This window comes from Thamnophis sirtalis, unplaced genomic scaffold, assembly GCF_051295495.1.
Source record: "Thamnophis sirtalis isolate CommonGarterSnake01/CBP01778 unplaced genomic scaffold, rThaSir2_p1.2 scaffold_3, whole genome shotgun sequence".
In the NCBI taxonomy this organism is placed as follows: domain Eukaryota; kingdom Metazoa; phylum Chordata; class Lepidosauria; order Squamata; family Natricidae; genus Thamnophis; species Thamnophis sirtalis.
The window spans coordinates 49,354,153-49,376,158 of NW_028261383.1; the positions used below are offsets into that span (position 1 = coordinate 49,354,153).

Consider the following 22,006-nt stretch of genomic DNA (forward strand, 5'->3'; position numbering starts at 1 on the left):
ATAAACCAAAGCAGATGTAAGTGTATGCATTTCCTTCCTCTGTTTTGCAAGAACTTTAACCAGCTAGAGCTGATTAAGCAGAGTACATTTAGGTTAGCTAACAAACATTTTCCCTTCAATAAATGCATGATTATATTTGGGTATCTTCTTTAATTTAAAATCAATTTCCAGGTATAGAGCAATAATGCTTCTTTACAAACTTCTGTTAGTAAAAATAATTTGGCCACATCTTCAAATTTATTAGCTGATCAGAAGCATGTTATGATTATTCCTACAGTTTTTTTTATTAGTTCACAGAATGAATCAAATCTGGCATTAAGATTTCTCTAGTTTCCTAACAATGTACAAGCTCCACGTTATTTGGAAGGATTAAGCTAGTTTTTCCCTGACATGCTACTTTAATGCAAGCAAGATATTCTGATGTGAAGCATCCAATGCTTTACCACCAATTTAGAATAAGCTTATATTGACTATGCATGCTAGCTTTTAGTAGCCTCACTTAAAATTAAAATATCTGGCTTTAGCTACTTACTTACTGTTTGCCTATGTATACTGTCAAATAAATATATGTGTAATTCTGTTTCACTTTCATAGTTCACATTTTCTTGAAATACTTAACAGATCTTCTTATCTGTCCAAACAAAGGAAATGAAGAAACAAAATGATTATGGTAAGGAAGTCCTCAACACCCAACACTATTCACACACTCATATTCAATCAGATTTATTTCTAAATAAACATGTTTAGGATTTTTCTGATAATTGCTAACTTATCTATGAAGCTTTACAATATCTTCAGAATTTTCATATATTGGAAAAATTGGAAAAACATATTAAATTTAATAGGCCATATTTAAGTTAAACTTTTTTTGTGTTAAACCTTGTGAATTGTTTAGCACACACATGTTTTTAGACTGTTTTCTCAATATAATGTTGGTGGGCGGCAACATATAAACTATATGTAAACATAATAATGCAGACCTCAATAAAATATTTTATTTTTATTATTCTGATACAGAAACCTTTGCATATCACTATTTACACATGAAGTCAGGGGCTACAAAATATTTTTAGATTTTAAGAAATATAACAGGAAACTGAATTTCAGGTTTTATTTATACTGGATGAAACAATTCTTTTTCTTGTTTTTATTATATGATTTTATGCTAAATGATTTTTCCAAAATTTAAATTCTGTGGGGCAGATTATTGGTTTTAAAGAAATTAATAGTTTTGTTTCAACCTAAAGCAACGTTGTCTAATTTTAAAGAAAAGCATACTTAGTACAACAAGTTTGCAATTGAAATATCTTAAGCAACTGTTGTTTAAGAATAAAATTTGAGGAAGTTGTGGCTGCTTCAATGCTACTGGCTGCTGCTGCACCTGCACTCCCATAATCTGACCTGCTCCTATTGTGCGTCTTCCCTGAGTCACACAGCACTTCTTGTGCACCCCCATATGCTCTTCCTGACTTCGCCGCTCCCCAATGTGCCACATGCCAATTTGACATCTCTTGTGCATCCCTATACCTCGTCCCCAACCTGCACACCTACTGTGTATCTTTCCCGACCTATGCGGTATGCTTGTGCACACCTGCACCCTTCCCAGCCCACACTGCCCTCAGCCATACTTCCTAATTCATGCCACTTCCTTGCATGCTACCCCCAACTGATGCGGCACCTCTCTCTCTCTCTTACACACCTGCAACCTCCACCCATTCTTCTTCCTGCTACAACCCCTTGCATGCCCTACTTGACTGTGCAGCATCTCTTACACAACCCTATGATCCACTCACTCTTCTTGATCTGCCATGCCCCCATGAGTATTCCAGCTGTAGCTCCATAGTACAGCAACAGAAACACATATACACACAATTTGACGTACACCTCTACCAGCATTGTATCTGTCCTAGTTCTGGAGCTAATATAGATTCATTCACTGATATCATTCTCACTGATATCAATACAAAGAATTTCATGTTATTTTTCCCTTAAGGATCAGAGCTTCTAATGTTTGTTTTCTTTCCAAATTTGCTAGTACAAATCCCCCAGGAGATGGATGCAAAGATTGCTTTGCTTCCCACCCCCTCCTAATCAGTACAATTGATGTGTTCATTCAGTTTGGCAGGCTAAGAAAAATCCTGCAATTAAAAAAAACCCACTGATTTGGTGATACTGGCTACTGAATGGTCTGGGTGATTAGAGCATTTTAATGCCAAGAATTTTACAATAATATGCCTTTTTTCTAGGTGTGCTCCATTTGTGGGCTAATTTGTCTACTTTTATGACATTGCCAATAATATTTTTGTATGCAGCAAAATGAATTGGATCTCCTTGGTCTTCCAAGCATGGATGATGGACTGTATTCCAGCTAGTATCTCTCATGTTATAACAGGCCTACCTCAGCCTATCCTTATTTGAGCTGATAAAAATATGAAGAAACTGTACTTGTCTAAGAAAAACACTTCAGCTAATCTTAAATTAGTATCTTAATAAGAAGGCTAGAAAATATATTCTAAATGTCCTCTGTCAAACAATGTCATCACAATAAGAAATAGGGGTCTTCATTCATGAAATATGTAATCACACAGAATTCTCCACCATCCTTCTGCTAAAAATAGATATCATCATTCTATCATCTGGTAAACATTTATATTTCCTTGCAGAAATCCGGACACAAGCCAAGTTAGGTTCACAGGGACAGCTGTGATGCATTCTTCTCCCCCCAAATGGAATCTGGAAAGAAATATTTAGTGTTAGAGCATAGGGTGAGTGACTCCCTCCAAAACTAAGAAATGTTTTGATTCAGTGCCCATTAATGTGCTTTCCACATTTCCAACTTGCTTCACCGATATGTCATACCAGCTATTCTATCTTTTTTGTAGCATGTTATTTTCCCATGGTAATATTAACTATTTCCATAGCATAGTATTGACTACTGCATGTGTCAGTAGCAGTGATCACTTGCATTATGAAGGTATCAGCTTTGAAGAATCAATTCACATATTAGCTAATTCACATGTGGCAATTTGTTTAAATGAAGCATTTCAATAGCTTCAACCAACTACATATTATAATTTGGTTACTCAGTTGTGCGTGTTTTTAGTGGATAGCAAGATACTTTTGTTAATTACAAATATTGTACTGTTTTCTCCGTCTCCTTAAAGAAGAGATATTGGATGTACTAGAAAACAAATGGTAGGAAATAAACATCATTAATAAAGAGGAGTGAAGCAGTAACTACGAAAAATAAATTATTCTTTCTGCATAACCTGCAATAAACAGGACAGTGTAAACATGTTTAAATCTATCAGTTAATAGATATATTCATGAAATAATGCCTTTTCCACTCTTCTGCTCTAAGAATGTGAATTCTGTGAGTGCGATTGTAACACATTAATAAATTCCAGAAGTTTAAATCAAATTAAAATTTAAAAAGCTTAAATTAACAGGAGATTTGATCCACTGAAATTTATGGTACAACTTTGTGATTTTTGTTCCCACTTATTTCAATGGGGATTGTGCAACTAACAGTCTGGATTTAACTTTTAACTCAGAATTTAAAGGAAGTTTTTGAAATAAAAATATTTGTTCAACAGCCTTTCACATTACATTCTATGTAAAATTATTTGGCTAACACTGGGTATCTATAGGTATTACAAGAGGAATTTTAGTCATAGTGGCCATCATAATTTTGTTCAGAAAGGTGGCTCAATAGAAATGAAAGCACTCAATTTAAAAGAAGTACCCCAGTATAAGGAATAGATGACCTGATTACTTCCAGATGTTTGAGATCACATCTTTCATGTTGTCTTGGTGGAGTTCAAATTCAAATCCATCTGAAAGACATCACATTGCTTGGCCCAGATCAAAGAAATGTGTGTTTCAAATGTGATTTTTAAATAATCTCTGTCTAGAAGAACATAAGGATCTAAATATCCTAATAGTTTGTCTTTCTCCTTTAACATTAAAAAAAAACGGTTAAAAGAGAAAAGATCATGTTAAAGTAGATAATAACATGCTGATCAAGTCCTATAATGCAAATTACTACCGTGTTTCCCCAAAAATAAGACAGGATCTTATTTTCTTTTGACCCCTGAAATAAGCGCTTGGCCTTATTTTCGGGGAGGACTTATTATTTTTGAGGTGCAGGAGGTGGCGAGCGTGGTCACTTGATGACTAATGATAGAAAACTTTTAACTTTTGCAGAGAGAATATGATTTTATACAGTTTAGTTTATGGCTAATATTTCTATTAATTTTTTTCTATGTTTAACATTACACAAGAACCAGAACATTATATAATATACTAACTTTATGACTTAAAGGATGACAGTCTTCTCCAAAGATGCCCATTGGTGTGCAAATTCGAAGACTTTGGATCCAGAGACTAACAGCACAGCACATGCCTCCACCACATTGCAGATCTCTATTACAAGCCTTAAATGTAATACACAAATATATAGCATTAGATACAGAAAAGATATAATAAAACAATCTCAGACTATTCTAATTATTTGCTCATATATCTAAAAGAGAGATGTTGTTTTCAAAAAGATAAAATCAGAGACATAAATCTGAGCAAGCAATTACTGAAATAATTTGAGTTAAGTCACATCGCTACTGCAATGTTTAGTGCAGGTGGTCATTGCTCTTGAAATATCTCCTAGAGCAGTGGCCCCCAACCTTTTGGGCACCAGGGACCAGTTCCATGGAGAGAGGGTTTTCCCCTGACCAGAGGGGGCATAGTTTTGTATGCTGCCTGCATCCCACGGAGGGGGCTTCACTTGTTTGCGCAGACTGGTTTCTGGCATAGTCAATCCAGGAGCAGCGTTTGGGGACCCTGTTCTAGAGGAACCCTACATCTAATGCTGTAAAAGCTGCTGCTTCTCTAACAGAATGAGCCACAGTTTCTCTTGGTACCTGCATGCCATTGAAGGAATGTATCTGCATGATACATGCTCTGCCCCACCTCTTGATGACAGACCTAGAAAATCACTTCCCAGGATTCCCCACTTTGAGCTAAAAAGTCTCTGTCTTACATCCTCCAGGTATATATTTCACATCTTACTCCTTAGCATAAAAATTAGACAAAAAGTACCCATGGTGTAAAACATATAGATTTTCTCTAAAAGAGGTAGCCTCCAGCTACCTTATGTCAGCTCCATAAGGTAGACTAGACTAAAAAGGTCTAAAACTATTTTTATTAGAAAAGCTATAATAATAGAATTTTGAATTCTCACTTTGCTTCCTCTTCTCCTTCTTTAATCTTCATGTGATTGGGGGGATTGTCTGAAGCATTTTTGTCCTCTATCATTACAAAAGAGTTGACTAGAGGAATTGCTCATCTTTTCCTATCTCTCTGAAGATCTGAGTGCATTTTGCCTGGAAGGTCTGATAATTTAGCCAGACTGCCCAAACTCTCTGTGTCCTTTTTATATAGCCTGCCAAACAGAGAAGGAAGATAGAGATATCTTTACCCAGAGAAATGAGCAATGCAGGTAGTCTTTGAGTTATGGCCATTCATTGAGCAACTGTTCCAAGTTCGGGTGGTACTGAACAAATGATGCATAGAGTCATTGCAGTACCCCTATGGACACAAGATTAAAATTTAGCCAATCTCCTCTAGGAATGTGTTCTTGATGGTTTTAAGCCAGAAAAGTGAACCTGAAATTTCTAACTATTGAACTTACAAGGCACACCCAGCCTGGCCCTTGGGTCAGGGGGGAGGGAATGCTGAAGGCAGGCAAACTTTTTGATTTTGGAATCAAGGATTCTTCCTTTTTTATTTTCTTTCTTTTTCTTTCTTTTCCTCCTCCTCCTCTCCTTCCTTCCTTCCCTCCCTCCTCAGTGACTCTGATTTATCTATTTCAGATAAATCATAGGTTCCTTGGGTATGGAATTATATTTTAAAAAAGAAAAGTTTCTATTTCATTTTTAAAAAATCAACTGAATGGATTTATGTGAAACACATATCTTCTGTAATAGATATAAAAACTAAACAGTTTTAATAAAGTTGGAAATACAGGCATAAAAGGCAATGAAAGGCACATGGAAAATGGAGTACCAGCACAAGTAATTTTAGAGAGAGTAAAAAAGATATTAACATTTTGAGAGACAAAGTATTGCTTTCATTTATTTAATGTTTCCAGGTAAATCTAGGAACAGATTTGATGTTAGCAAATATGTAATGATTTGAATTACTGAGGACTACAGTTATATTACTATTTTTGCTTCTCTTTTATTTCAGGTTTTAAGATTACCAAATATTATAAGGTTTTTCCACAATGCCATAATAAATAAGTGGAATGACTTTATGAGCTGATAATGGTGCTGAGGGACACATTAATGCACATTAAAACAAATGTTCTGTTTAGAGGGTTTCATTATGAATATAATTACACTATATTCTACTGCACAACTATGTAATTTCAGCAGTAAAATTGATAGCATCACAAGTATTTATTAAATAGTTGTTGTCTGAGGGGAAATAGTCCAGATTCTCCACATAATAATATTGCAATTCAGGAATACAATTTTGTATTATATTGAAAATTATGAAAGTAGTCTTCCAGTGTGAGTCCTGACTGACTGAAGAACTCTTTGTGAACAAATGTAGACAACTGCTGTAAAGAATGAAAGACTGGCAAGTATGAATCTCTTTGGGAGAAGGAAAGATTAGGAAACTACCCATGAGCACTCTGAATGGTAGTTCCTTGTAAGGAGACTCTAAAGTAGCAATCTCTCATGATTCTCAGCACCAGAGGCTGAGGGAGATGATATCTCAGGTCTCACCAGTGACAGAGCCTTTTATAAGGACATTAAGCCAGCTAAGCTTACTATCTAATCACATTCAGAAAAGTTCAATTTAATGACTTTATAGATATTGGAGACCTCTAAAATAGTGAGCTTAATATGACACCTGATGAGTATTACCTTCTTATTTGCATTTAATACATTTTAAACATAAATTAAGAGTTTAAAATAATATACAATTTTATATATTTTATAATATATATCCAGGATGGCGAACCTATGGCAAGACGTAGCTGAGTTCAGCCTTTTTTAAAGCCATTTTTCGCCCTTCCCAGGCTTCAGAGGCTTTATAGAAGCCTGGGGAGGGCGAAAAGAGCCTCACCCCCCACCCCAGGCCCTCCGGAGGCTTCAAGGAAGCTCAAAAAACCGGCCCTAAGGGCAAACAGGAAGTTTGGGAACGGACTTCCGGTTTGCTCAGAGGGTTGGTTTAAGCCCCCTGGAGGCTTCAGGGACCTTCAGGAGGCTTTCCTGAAGCCTCTGGAGGACTAAAAAGGACCCTCCGAGCAAACCTTCCAGTCATTCTTTGCCCTCTGGAGGCTTCCCTGAAGCCTGAAGGTCCTTGAAGCCTCCGGAGGGCCTCCTGGGGGGCATGGGAGGCTGTTTTCGCCCTCCCCAGGCTCCTATAAAGCCTCTGGAGCCTGGGGAGTGTGAAAAAAGCATGAAAAAAAATGGAGGGGGAGCGTCTCTCATTCGTGCACGTGCACTGGGGAGTCTCGCGTGTTGCATTATGGGTGTGGCATGTCCCTGCACGACCCCCCATGTGCTCCCCCATGGCACGCGAGTCAAAAAAGGTTCGCCATCGCTGATATATATGCATGTATGTATGCTGGTCCCGTGTAAGATTGAGATTGTCTTGGCAACATTTCAGCGAGGTCTCACTCACCATCTTCAGGCTAGGTTTTGGGCTTAAAGTGTGATCGGAGCTGCCATCTTTCTATAAATCTTGGTGGAGGCGTGTGGAGTGCTGGCTTTGTTTCAGTAAGTGAAATGATTGGTTGTGTGGTTGTATCATGATTGGTAGATTGGTGCTGGCTGTGTGTCTATTGTTGTTTCGTGTTGTAACGGCCTGGGTGGTCGGTGGGGCTCGTTTGTTGACTAGGGCTGGTTTCCGCATGTCTGGTATGTGTGTGTGTGTGTGTGTATGTGTATATATATATATATGTATGTATGTATGTATATATATAATGTACAGTTGACAAAAGCAAAAGGGAGATTTTTATTTAAGAACTTTTTAAACAGATTGGAAGATCAAAAATATTTGGAGTATTGGTTATTTTTCTGGTAAGATTTTTTTGAAAAAAATAAGTATATGCCATATTTTTCAGAGTATAAGACGCAACAAGTTTTTGAAGAGGAATATTTTTAAAAACATTTTTGCACTCTGCAAACCTCCCAAAAACGGCCCATTTTTCACAAAAATGGGCCCATTTTTTGTAAAAAAAAAGGGGGGGGGAATGAATAGCCCTTAAAAGGCTTGTAGAGTGCTCCTGAGGGTTGGGGGGGGCAAAAAACAGGCTGTTTTTGGCTCATTTCTGCCCTCCTCAGCCCCCAGGAGCTCTCTACAAGCCAAATGAGCAAAAACAGCCTGTTTTTCTTGAAAATGGCCCTGTTTTTTGTCAAAAAAAAGGCATGGATAGCCTTTAGGAAGCTTATAGAGTGCTGCTGGGGGGGGAAAACGGACTGTTTTTTGCTCATTTCTGCCCTCCCCAGCCCCCAGGAGCTCTCTGAAAGCCTTCTAAAAGCTATGCATGGCCATTTTGGTGAAGGGGGCGGAGTTTCGGGAGACAAAAATGCTGTATTCAGTGTATAAGACATACTCAGATTTTTAGCCTCTTTTTTGATGGAAAAAGGTGCATCTTATACTCTGAAAAATACGGTAATTTAATAATATACTTGTGGGAAATGACTGAAACTGAACTAAACTCATATTAGAAAGTGAAGTTTAATGAAGACTGCAAATGGACATTAAAAGAAACTTAAGGATGGGGCAGAAAAAGAATTAAAATGGCTAAGCAGCTATAAGTTTTTCTTAAATAGTTTTTTGGAACAGGGACTGAAATATTAAAACCTAATACAAAGGATCCAAATTCCAATGGATAAGACTTTTAGAACACAATGAGAAAAACTTTACAAATGATTACCTACATAGCAGAAGGGTTGCTCCCATCTCGGGAGAACCAGTAGTGGTAATTGGGCATGGGTCGCCGAATTGGTACTCACGGATGGCTGGCCGCGCCCCCAAACCGACCCGCTCCAATGCTTGCCCTGCCCTGCCTTCACCACATGCATCCACAGAACTGTCTCCTCCTGCCTACACACAGGTAAGCATATGGCTAGCCTAGGCCCCCCTCCCCATCGCTCAAAGTCTCCTAAAGCTGCCAGCATTAGAGCTGCCCCTTGGAGTTCCAAGCGGTGGGCGGGGCAGCGGGGATGAGCTCTCAGCACTTTTTCCACTGGTGGGGAAAATGCTGAGGGGGATCCTCCCTCACCTTCCACCAGCTGCCTGGAGCTCCATGCGGTAGGGTGGTGGCAGCGGTGAGTTCCAAGGGTGGGTTTGCAAACAAGGTGGAGCAGATGGCCTGGAACAGTTTCGGAGAAAGGCTTCACTCCCTGTGATCGACCATGGCCCGGCTGAGCCAGTCGGCTTGATGGTTGTTCACTTCTGTGATGTGCTCCGCCCTGAGCGATCGAAGATGCCTCTCTGCCCAGGCGCCGAGTGCTATTGCCTCGGAGCCCTGAGTGTGTGCTGCCTTGTCGGTTGACGTGGGCCTTCGCCACCACATTGTTGGTCAGCACCAAGATATCTCGATCCCAAACATGGTCCTTGAAGTGCCGCAATGCCAAGTGAATCGCTCGCAGTTCCAGCCAATTTATATTGTGTTGGAGGTCCAACCAGGTCCAACACCCCTGCGCCATCCGGGACTCCAACGCCTCAGAGAAACTAGATTCCATGTTAAAGAATCTCCTATCACTGCTGGGAAATGTTTCTGGGTTGGAAAATGTTTCTGGTTTTCCCTACTGCTTTTTAACTACCTCTAGGAACAACTTAGGGGCAGGGATGTCTTCCTTCGCTGGAGGAGGCTCTGGGTAAACTCGATCCTCCAGTTTTTTCTCCGGACCACCCTCCTTGGCGCCCTCCGTCTCACCCAGTTGCGCTATGGCCCTGGCCTTGCGCAACAGTGACTTGAACAAATCCAGAGGAAACAGACCAGAGAATGCTGGTGCCTCAGGTTTGAGGGCTCCTCATCATCAGACATATCTACCTCTCTCTAAACCTTATCTCCCGCCATGGAATCTTCACTAGCCAGAGAAGGAGAAACAGGCTGGCGCACCTCCAAGGGGGAAGGACTTGGCCTGGCCTGAGCAGTGGCACCCCCAGGGACCTTTGCCACCATTGCAGGTCGCACAGACTCCTTCTGTAACCCAGCAGAAATTCCATGTGAAATTGCAGAGGAGATAAACCTCTGAATGCTTGCTGGAAGCTGCTCCATGTCTCTAACAAAGGAATCCTCCTCCTCCTCTTGTGCACAGCCTTCAGACAGTGGAGCCAATGATGGCCTGATGGGACTATCCCCTCTGGCCCCCCTGCACTGAAAAGGATGCCTTAGATAGGGGCCCTGTTCCACCATGGAGAGTGGAGGGGGAGGTGAAATGTCCCTGAGATACACTGGGGAATCCCCCCTGTGAGGAGACCTAGACCTGGATCTAATGGGCAATCTAGACCTCAAGGGAGAACTAGACCTACCCCTCTGTTCAGCCCTGGACACCTGCTTTTCCAGGGCCCTGTGCCTCCTTCCTCATCCTTCTGCAAGGCCTTGGAGGATTTTCCAGCTGCTGCAGTTTTTCACAGTCTCACAGAAGCTGTGGGCCTCACTCGGGCCCCACTGGAGGTCCCCTCCCTGGGGGGGGGATCCAGCCTCTCCTCTGCATCTGCCATGGCACCAGGTCAGGGCTCCACCAGGCTCAGCCACCAGAAACAGCAGCGACCAAAAAACAGCTTCCCCCAATCGCTCACGGCTTCCACGCGACGAAATCAGCCTCTGGTAGACCTTTCCTGTCCCTTTTGCAAGCCGCGCAGCTCTGGACCTCCTGGCATCGATCTGGGCCTGCAGGGTCTTGCTGCTGCCGCCGCTGTAGACAAGATGGCCACCCAGGAAGGCAGGGATGAAAATGAGGCTTCATCGTAGCCTCTGTCCCAGTCCTTGCGGCCTGAAGGAATTGAGGCCCCAAAATGGCTGCCGTAATAGCATCTTGCCTCTAAAGCCCCAAGAAGCAACTTTTAAATCCCTTACCTGCAGCCGGGAGCGAACCACACCAAGGGGAGGCTTCCAGGTATCAGATGGAGGCAAGGGGAAGAAGGCAGGGAGAAGGAATTTGCAGAATGACACTGGATTGTTTTTGGAAGAATCAGGAACCAAAAGCAACCTGTCTTTCTTCGGCCAGACAGAGTTGAAACTGGGAACCAGAAGCAAGGAGCACAGAGGCGTGGCTTCAAATTAACTCTGTCTCGAGGCCAATTGGACATCACAATACCCAATCCTGGCTAATCCTGCAAAATTCCTCCAGAAAACTATAGGTTTAATAGGTTTAAAAATAGTTTCTATCCTTGGGCTGTCATACTCTTAAACACAATCACAATCACTCCACGCACACACGGAAACGTATGACTAGTTTTTCTTTTTCCTAATTACTTGCATAGGGATTATTCTATATAATGTTTGTGTTGTGTGTATTTTTTGTCATGGGCTGCACAAATGAGGCTAAAACTAATTTCGTTGTATACATGATGTACAATGACAATAAAGGGTATAGTAATTAATATAGACCTTTCAATTCACTGGTGTTTGTAAGTTCACGATGAACCAAAAAGCAAAGTTCCTCTAGGGTATTTTCAAGTAGATGAAGTACTACACTATTTTTGGTTGAAAGAGAAATTCAGTGGTCTGTTGTGGACCAGGCAGCCTGCATAGTTTGACTTGTCCCATGTAACCATACACAGGAGCTGCTGAAATCTGATTTAAATCATTTCTGGCCAGAGATCGTCTGTCTTCAGTGTAGTTTCTTGAGTCAATATGGGCAAAATACGAATGAGGCAAGTTCTTTTGTTTTTTTCAGAAAAATGGTATTACATATTCAAAATATGCTAGAATGTTAGAAGGGGACAAGACGGACTCATTTCCATAGAAATGGTGTAGGAGTATTCAAGCTATTATTTCTTTATTTTCTTGGCAGAGAATGTGGGTCTAGTAGGGCTCTCTGATGGGACTTGAAATCCTTGCCAGATTTCAACTAGTTATGTTGGATTGTATATAGAAAAACTGCTCTCAAAGAATGCTAACGCTTCTTGAATGTGGTAAGTGATTGTTGAAGAGAGCAATAGAAACTCATCTTTTCGACAAATAAATCACTTTTCACTCTCAAGACCCCAAACTTGTCACAGAATTCAGTAGTGCGCCTTCCTTTCCACTTGACGGCGTGGCATTTTATGTAGATGATCAAAGCCCTCCTCCCAACTTCTTTGTGGCATGACTGCTATTATAGCAGTATGGTAGCATCCCAGGGCTCTGCAGGAGATCAGAAATGAAGCCTAGAGATACTCATTCAGAACTGAAAGAATTTCAGAGTTCTCCCTTTTGTCCCAGATAAATGAAAACGTGCTCTGTATTATGCAGCTTTGCCGCAAACGCCAAACTTCAGCAGAATCTAATGAATTTGGTGTCAAATTCAATTTGGGATGGTGTTTAACAAGCTTCCTTCATGACGTTTTGGTCAAGATGCTCGACTAGGACTTGGCAGTCCACCCTCAGCCATGGAAATTCACTGCAGGACTTTGGTACAGGCCTTTTCTCACAGTCTAACATACTCATAGGAATGTTGTGGGGATAAAATTAAGAGAAATAGGAGAGCTTATAACAACTACTATTGATACTATTATTGTTTTAAAATATATCACTCAACAGTACAATATACAAAGAGCCCTCGCCCCTAAGATTTAAAGTTGTAGGGAATCTTATGTCCATTTTAAATTTATTTATTGTGGGCAATTTATAGTCTCAAACAAAATAACTCTAATTAACAAAACATAAAAATAATCGTAATTTAAAAAACCCCAATAAGCAGCAGTGCAAAATACAATTAAAAATAATTATCATTTCATACCTGAGGATCTCAAAAACAACTCATAGTTGAGCTTCACTAAGATTTGCCCCCAAAGAACCAGGTCTTAAAGGCCAAGAGGGTCAGATCTTCTGAATCTTGGGCACTATGTCAGAGAATGGTCCTTAGTATTTGAGGAGATCAACCCTGACTGCTCTTTAGGCCAGATCCTGAAGATGAATACTCTGGCCACCTAATGAGAAGGAAGGACTCACTGGAGAAAAGCCTAATGCTGGGAAAGATTGAGGGCAAAAGAAGAAGGGGACGGCAGAGGAGGTGGCTGGATGGAGTCACTGAAGCAGTTGGTGTGTGAGCTTAAATGGACTCCAAAGGATGGCAGAGAACAGGAAGGCCTGGAGGGATGTTGTCCATGGGGTTGCAATGGGTTGGACACGACTTTGCAACTAAGAACAACAAAATTTGAGGAGAGAGGCTTTGTTTTCATCCGAGACTCAGACAAAAGTCCTCATTTGGTGCAATTAGTCATAATAAACATTGTACAACTGTAATGGAATAAAAATCCAATAAACAGATTATAAAAAGTTTCTCAGTTTCTAATTTAAATGAAATAGACAGTTCACTCAGTTTAATGGTAGAGAGACAAGTGTTAAAGGTCTATGTGCTGAGTTTCTGAACCAAACAATTTATTATTAAATGTTTATAATACTCAGAATGCTACAAGCGATGTTATTTAATGACAAGAGTAATTAGCAATTGTTGTTCACATGTACAGACATACATACACATACTGTTTCTTTCTGAGACTGACAGCAGGAAAAAGGAAAAGGTTTCAATCACTGAATTAATCTTCCTGTCAGAAAATACCAGAAACAACTCCTTCATTCTGTTTAGGTTATAAATTAATTGGATAAGCATTAAGAATTTAACACCCCCAGATATTAGCTCATGTACTATGTTTGCTTCATTAAGTACACCACAGATTTTATGGCAGAATAATAGATATTTCAGAGCCAGTTGTTGCAATGGTTGAAGTGCTGGGATAGAAACTGGGAGACTGTGAGTACTAGTCACAACTTAGGTACAAAAGCAACTGGGTGATCCTGCACCAGTCACTTTTTCAGCCCTAGGAGACGGTGACAAATCACTTCTGAAATTATGCAGAAGAAAACTGCACAGGCAGGTCCAATCTATACTGACTCAAAGGTATGCATATACCTTTGAGTCAGTATATACATGCAAAAACATATTTCCTAAGGTTAACTTAGACTTGGAAGACTTAGAATAACAGATTTGGAAGGGACTTAGTAGGTCATCTAGTCCAACCCCCTGCTCAAGTGTTAGACCCTAAACCATTTCTGACAAATGGCTGTCCAGTCTCTTCTTGAAAACCTCCAGTGATGCAGCACCCACAACCTCTGAGGGCAAACTGTTCCATTGGTTGATTGTTCTTAAAAGTTTTCCTTATTTCTAGGTTAAATCACTCCTGGATCAGTTTCCATTCATTGTTCCTTGTCTGGAATACTGCTATCATTTCACCCCTGATCCTTCTCTTCACTAGACTAGTAATGCCCAGTTCTTGTAATTGTTCTCCATATGTTTTAGCTTCAAGGCCCCTAATCATCTTTGTCACTCTTCTTTTTCTAAATGAAAATAAACTTCAGAAACAAAAAATAATAATTGTACAGACAGAAATACTGCTAGACAGTTATAGACATTGCTACCGTTCTTTCATTAATAAGCCAATGATAGTTACTTTCCTATAGTTTTAGACACATTCTGATCCCAAGTCCAAAATTCCCTCTTGCCAACATTTTATCATTGGATCTCTTTCATACAGAAGAACATGATCTGGACTATGGTAATTTAGCAAATGTGATTGAGATGGAACTATTGATTTTTTTCAAATAGCTTTTCCTTTGCTCTGTAGCCATCATCTTTCCCCCACCTGTTTAATGGTTCTAACCAGAGGTGGAATTCTACTGGTTTGGACCGGTTGCCCAAATTGGTATCGGAAATCACGGGTGGCCCCGCCCACTTTCCTTGGCTCTACAGCATCCCATTTAGGCCCTTTTTTAATGAAAAGCACATGCGCGGAAGCTTTAGCGCACGCACAAGCGCTCACATTTGCAAACCAGTAGGGAAGGTAAGTAAATACTACCCCTGCTTCTAACCATGACAAGACCTAGTTCCTGGACTAAGGATTAGAAAAGATGCATCACTACTTCAATATAACAGGGAATAAGATAGCCAGTGTGGATAATAGTTAAGGCACCAAACTAGAAAGCAGAAGACTGTGAGTTCAAATCCTGCCTTATGAAAGCCGGCTGGGTGACTTTGGGCAAATCACTTTCTCGCAGCCCAACCGGTTTGTGGTTGGGAAAATAAGAGGAGGAAGGTATGTTGGATATGTTTGCCATCCTGAGTTATTTGTAAAAAAAATATAGGATATGGGATATAAATAAATTAAGATGAGAGGAATTTAGAGGTAGTCCTCAACTTACATTGGGACCAAAATTTCAATTTTTAAGTCTTTGTGGATGTAAATCATTATGTGACTTGACCACAATTTTTATATCAGTCATAAAATGAATCACATGTTAGGACTGGCAACCACACGGAGGAGAGCCTTTTCAGTAGCAGCTCCGACCCTTTGGAACGATCTCCCCGTGGAGATTCGTACCCTCACCACCGTCCAGACCTTCCGCACAGCCCTTAAGACCTGGCTAGCCCGTCAGGCCTGGGGATAAAGATAATCTGCCCCCACCCGAATGATGAATGAATGTTGTTTACTATTTTTACTTTTATGTACTGTCTTGTGTCTATTGTCTGTACCCTCCTTCCCCTTTTTATGTAAGCCGCCCTGAGTCCCCTCAGGGAAAAGGGCGGCCTATAAATACTAATAAATACCTAAATACCTAGTAAATCACATGGTTGTAACTACAAATCAACCCACACCAATGGCATTTTTGGCCAATGTTTTGCCAGAAACTTGCAAAAAGTAGCAAGACATAACTGTGGGACACTGGTCATAAATGAGAGCCAGTTGCCAAAGAAATGTGATCACTTGATCATGGGTGTGCTGTGATATGACATTTTACGATGGTTAGAAATTCCTTTACAAGCTGGAAAGCATCCTTTCCAATGCCCTCATAACTTTGGATCCTCATTAAATAGTTGTAAGTCAAGGACTGCCTGTAAACAGAATAGAGCAGTGATGGCTAACCTTTTTCCCATCGCGTGGCAAAAGTGGGGGAAGTGTAGGGGGGTCGTGCATGGGCGTGCCCACACCCACACATGGGCGTGCCCACACCCACACATGGGCGTGCCCACACCCATTCTATGCACGTGACCCCCTTCCCCGTGTATGTGTGCCAACTCCCACCCTCCCCCCACTTTTGGCATGTGATGGACCCTTTTTTGCCCTCCCCAGGCTCCAGAGGCTATCTAGGAGCGTGGGGAGGGAGAAAATGGCCTCCACCCTGGAGGCCCTCTGGAGGCTTCAGGGAGAAAAATGGCCCAATGTGCAAACTGGAAGTCTGTTCTTGAACTTCCAGTTTGCGTGTTGGGTTGTTTTCCACCCTCCGGCGGCAGAAAACAGCCAAAAATGAAGGCGGAAGTCAGCTGACTAGGGCGCGCTGGAGCTGACAATGCCTCGGTGCCCTAACAAATGGCTCTCTGTGCCATCTGTGGCACATGTGCCATAGGTTCGCCATCACAGGAATAGGATGCATGGATCTATTAATTTCATTAATGCTGCAGAACAGGGATGTGTAGTCAGGGGAGGCAGAACCTCACCACTGTCATCATGAAAAGAACAAAAATGTAAAAGGAAAAAGGCTGAGCTAGTTGCTGTCAGAGTCGTGGATGACTCTGCTTAGTGCTTAACTGTTTAAAAAAGCCTCTAAAAAAGTGCCCTCTACAGGAGGAGGCGGGAGAACAATGTGCTTCATCTAGTCTGGTGTTTTATGATCACTCGAGCAGAGTTAAGCAAGGGTTAAAAGCCGAAAAATTCCTGACGTAGATGAGGCAAATCGTTCTCCCGCCTCCTCCTGTAGAGGGCACTTTTTTAGAGGCTTTTTTAAACAGTTAAGCACTAAGCAGTCATCCATGGTGACTCTGGCAGCAACTAGCTCAGCCTGACCTTAGCTCTTGCCTTTTTCCTTTTACATTTGTTTTTCTTTTCATGATGGCAGGCAAGAGCAGAGTTGAAATCCTCTCTGAAACAGCTGGAAAAGGTATGTGTGTGGGTTGGAAGGAGGGGGAGGAATTCAAACTTCATCAAGTGTAGACCCCTCCCCAAGTGTAGTTTGATTGCATGCAGAGCTAGGTTGCCTTCTCTCTCTCTCTCTCTCTCTCTCTCTCTCTCTCTCTCTCTCTCTCTCTCTCTCACACACACACACACACACACACACACACACACAGATGGATAAATGTATATAAGCCCAGCTTCACTGCTTACAAGTTTGAAAAGGCAATGTGGCTCCACATGCAATCAAAGGCTCGGATCGGAAGGCAGCAGGGGAATGGGGGAGGTATGGCAGAGGAGCTGCTTTCAAGTCATTGGAAAATATATCCAATCCAACTTCTATGTTTGTGTTTGTATGAGAGTGAATGAGTGAGAGAGGGATCCAACTTCTCTGTGTGGGTGTGTCTGTTTGAGAGAGGGGGGAGGGAGGAAGACAGGGAAGAAGGAGGGGGAGGGAGAAGAAAAAGAATGAAGGAAAACTTTTTCGCAAAGGAGAAAAACAAATGCATCGGAACTGAGCATGCCTGGCTGTGGAATTCTGGGAGTTGAAGTCCACAAGTCTAAAAAAATTTGAAACCCCTGTGTCAGTGCCTCATCAGCCATAAACCTCACCGCACGTCACTACTGCAGAAGGCTAGTTATCTATGCCACCCAAAGTATGTAAAATCTCCATGTTGTTAGTATCTGTGTGGCTTAGCAAGCAAATTGCACAGGAAGCAGAGACTGAAAAACTCTGTGCACAGTAAACATCCAAGCTATTTTAAAAAATTAAAAATACACAATGCCCATAATTTTTCCCTAAAACAGTTAAGGGGCTTAGAAAATGATGTAATATTTATAATGTTAAGAGTAATAGAATCTTTAGCCAAGGAGAAAGCTGGGAAAATTTTAGAAGGCTAACAGACTGTAGCTTAGTTTTGCACATATTGCACTGAAATATGATACGTTCGTAACACCTGTTTGATATCCAGACTCTATACACTGATGAATGAATGGCAATGAAAAGTCTTTAATAATTATGCCCAAGCTTTTGCTTTCCTTTTGCAGTTTTTCACAGAATGATACATGAATTGGCAAGGAAATCTGGTACTGCCAACTCTTTTAACAAAGCCTTTGGAAAGTTCACAACATTTTGGAAAGTTTGCAAAATTGAGTTTAGGTGCATGAGGAGTGGGAGAGTCTGTAAAACAGAAGAAGTAAAACCTATTTTTATTATTATTATTATTATCTCAGAAAGGAATTTTGCAGTACAATATGGCAGGAAAGAAATTCACTTCGTTGCCATTCCAATGTTTATTTGGAAATAAATTAAACCATGTTCTCTTGCACATTTGGATTAGCTAAGACTATCTTCTCAATTAGAATCTAAGCACATACAAACATACATTGGCAACATTGTTTCCCTGTCACATGCCCACAGTGTTGCCTTCATCCCATTCCATGAACGAGGTAGCCTTAAATAAGTACTCCTTTCCTGTAACTGGTGTTAAGGCTGCGCAGAGTTGCTCTATAAGAGACATACATTTTATATACATGAATTGTGCACTTATTGCAACGTGAACAAGGGCATCCTGAAGGAATGTATAATCTTTTAGGCTTTGCCACCCATTATCTTGGATGGTTTCTGATAGCTACAGGGATTTGAAACTGAGGCAACAGATCCAGTTTAGTATAAGGATCAGGATTGGGGCAGCACCTTTTGTGGTTTTCTGCTCAGTCAAGGATAGCTAGAAAGCACTTGTTAGGAATATAATTCTAACACAACTCTAACAACGCTTCTCTGAACGTTCTCGCTCTCCGAACATGGAGCTTACTAACAGCACTTCAACTCAATGGTTGAGAAAGACCATTACAGTACATCCTAAAACTAATTTGTTATTTAATTTATAAATAAATTAATCAGCAGAACAACTTGCCTCCAGAAGTTGTGGATGCTCCAACACTGGAAGTTTTTAAGATGTTGGACAACCATTTGTCTGAAATGTTATAGTGTCTCTATACTTAAAGGTGCTTTTTCAAGAGGCAAATGGACTTTCTGTTTTTTTTTTCTTTGAATACATTTCACTTCTCATCCAAGAAGCTTCTTCATCTCTAAACAGATATTTACAAATTTCTAAATAGACACCCACAGACATTCTCATAACATTTGAGAAGGGGTGAACTTACTAGAAGACCCCAAGATCCCTTCCAACTCTGTCATTCTGTTACTTTTAAGCCTCCAGCACTGGAAGTTTTTAAGAAGAGATTTGTCTGAAGTGGTGTAGGGTTTCCTGCCTAAGCAGGGGGTTGGACTAGAAGACCTCCAAGGTCCCTTCCAACTCCGTTATTCTATTCTATTCTATCTATTCTATTCTATATTAGACATACATATATAGTGAATTAAGTGAGATAGGAGCAAGGAGGGGGAAAGCAACGAGCTTTCTTGAGTCCTTGGAACAGTCTAGATCCAATCGACGGGGCAACAAGGGCAAACCTCCTGCTTTTTAAAAGCAACGCGGAAACAGCTGCGGGGACAGTCCTGCTTGGAAGTTTCTGCAGCAAGTAAGGAGGCTACGAGCACGTGCTCACCCTCACCCCTTTACGCCCAAAATACACTTCATCAGAGCTCCCACCCCCCACAATATGCACCTGTTGACAAAGCCTTAGGGACGAACAGTCTGGCTCTCGGCGAAAGATTCATTTCAGGCTCAAGGACAGGCACTCGCGTCTCCTGTTCCACCCTCATCCTGTCTGAATAATACCCAAGGCTCTTGAACTAATCTTCCCACCTCTGCAACCAGCCTTGACAATTCGTATCTGCCCACTACCCCACCCTCCAGCCAAGAGTTGCAGCCTCGATCTTTCCCTCCTCTACTCCCGCCCCCCCCCCGCCAAATCCTCCCAGCGACTTTCGGGCAAATCGCAGCTCTACATCTATAGCGCTGGGGTCATTCCACGCATAGCAGGCATTTCACCTTCTCAGAGCACGTTGCATATCCCGCCCCCCACCAACTCTTATCTGTCTTGCCCGCTTTGGACTCTTTCCCCTCGAAAAGAGCCCCGTAGCTCCATAGATTTTTTTAAAAAACAGAAGGGACCCTCATAAGCGCGCATTGCTTCTTCCTACCACTTGCTCTGCCTCTGGGCTCAACGCGATCCCGACCTTCGGGACGATCTTCGATTTTTCCCGCCAAAATGGACCGCAGCCTCAGACGGGACGGAGCGGGCCCTCAAATATTTCCCGCCGGCTAATACGTCCGCCCAGCCATTCTTGCCCAGATGGGCTGGCTCCCAGCTCTCACCCCAGTGATGACCGCCGAGTCCCCCGAGCAGAAGAGCAGAAAGAGGAAGAGAAGGCAGGGTAGGCTTTTCATGGCGTGCTCCTCCGGTATTTTTTGTTATGTCTCTGTCCCGAGGCTGCGTCGGCAACTCTCCGTGCGCAGAGTACTCGCCTGAGGCTCCCCTCTGGATAGCAGCAACGGGAGGAAGAAGAGCAGAGCTCCAGCTGCCGTCGCCGGAGCCGTTTTAAAGCCCCGGGTTGCCATTCAGAAACAAGATGAGTCACTTCTCGAGCTACCCCGGCAACGCTGCCGTGCCGTCGGGGAGAGGGGCCGGGATCCATACGCGCCAATCTATAACGAAAGCGCGAGCTGAAACACCAAAGCGCACCTCGCCGTATGGAGGAGATACTCTCGGCTGGATACAGAGAGAGAAACGCAACTCCTGAGAACCAAGGAGACGCTGAAGGCGATCGTGGAAAGGGTTTCACGGCGATGTGGATCCCTCTTTGGGAAAGCTTTTACAATAGTAGTTGTAATCTTAGCCAAGGGAAGAACAATCGTACTGACACGTTAAAGCACTCAGAAACATACATGCAGATCTCATTAGGGCGTCATCATCCTGGCTGAGAGATATTTTCATGGCAGATTAAGGCCTGCAAATAAAAAAAAAGAGAGACATAATCTTACAGGTGGTGAAAGAGATGTACTCTATGATATGAGAGGCACGAGCTCAAATCTCTCACACTGTTAAGTATCTCTTACTAGTTGGGGACAAGTTCCTTGCAACTGTTTTTTTAGAATCTGCTCTGCCCCTTATTCTCATGTCTCTTCTGGCTGTTTCACGTTAAAATAATGGGAAATAAATAAATGGGGATATAAGACCAGATGCACAAGGCTAGACAAGGCACCTAGTAGTATTGAAAGTGAACTATTTTATTGGGGGGACTGGAAGGAGTTGATTTGGATACATAAGCAGCAGATTTTCCACTTGAAAATCTCTCATTACTTTGAACAAGCATAGGTAGATCTATGTCAGTGTTTTTTAAAGTATGGTTGTAGGATCCCTGGGGATCCCAGTCAGGGTCCATGAAATATAAATTATTTGCCAGCCTATGTTGAAAAATAATACAATATTAAAATCCCATCAGTCAACATGAGAAGCAGTAGCAACAGTGAATGCATCAATTCTAGTATTTCATATGATAAATATAACCCATATAAACAAAAGCTTTCTTCCATAATTTTTTAAAATTGAAAGGAGTCCTGAGAGAAAAATGGTTAAGAAACATTGATCTATGTTCCCAGATATGTTTCCTAGGATAATATTTAACAACAACAACAACAACAGAGGAACTGCAAAAAACACTGCTACTCGGAACATCTTATATTTTAAGAACGTACTTGGTTGATACCTAGGATTGAAGATAAACAGCAAGAAAAAATTACGAAGTACCGGGACTTCCAAATTGAAGTTGAGAGATTGTGGAAAAAGAAATCATGTGTTGTCCCGATTGTAATTGGAGCCCTTGGAGCAATACCTAAAGAGCTATCTCGCTATTTGGAAATTCTAA

At 41.5% G+C, this 22,006-nt stretch overlaps 1 protein-coding gene across 1 annotated transcript; it reads right to left on the bottom strand.

Annotated features, from left to right (window-relative positions):
* Positions 1-794: 794 nt before the first annotated feature.
* PROK2 (prokineticin 2) lies at positions 795-20,575 on the bottom strand. Its single transcript, XM_087707809.1, is given in 4 exon segments — positions 795-2,631; positions 2,634-2,733; positions 4,311-4,436; positions 20,457-20,575. Coding segments are annotated over 4 exon segments (321 nt in total). The 5' UTR covers positions 20,529-20,575; the 3' UTR covers positions 795-2,608.
* Positions 20,576-22,006: the final 1,431 nt, after the last annotated feature.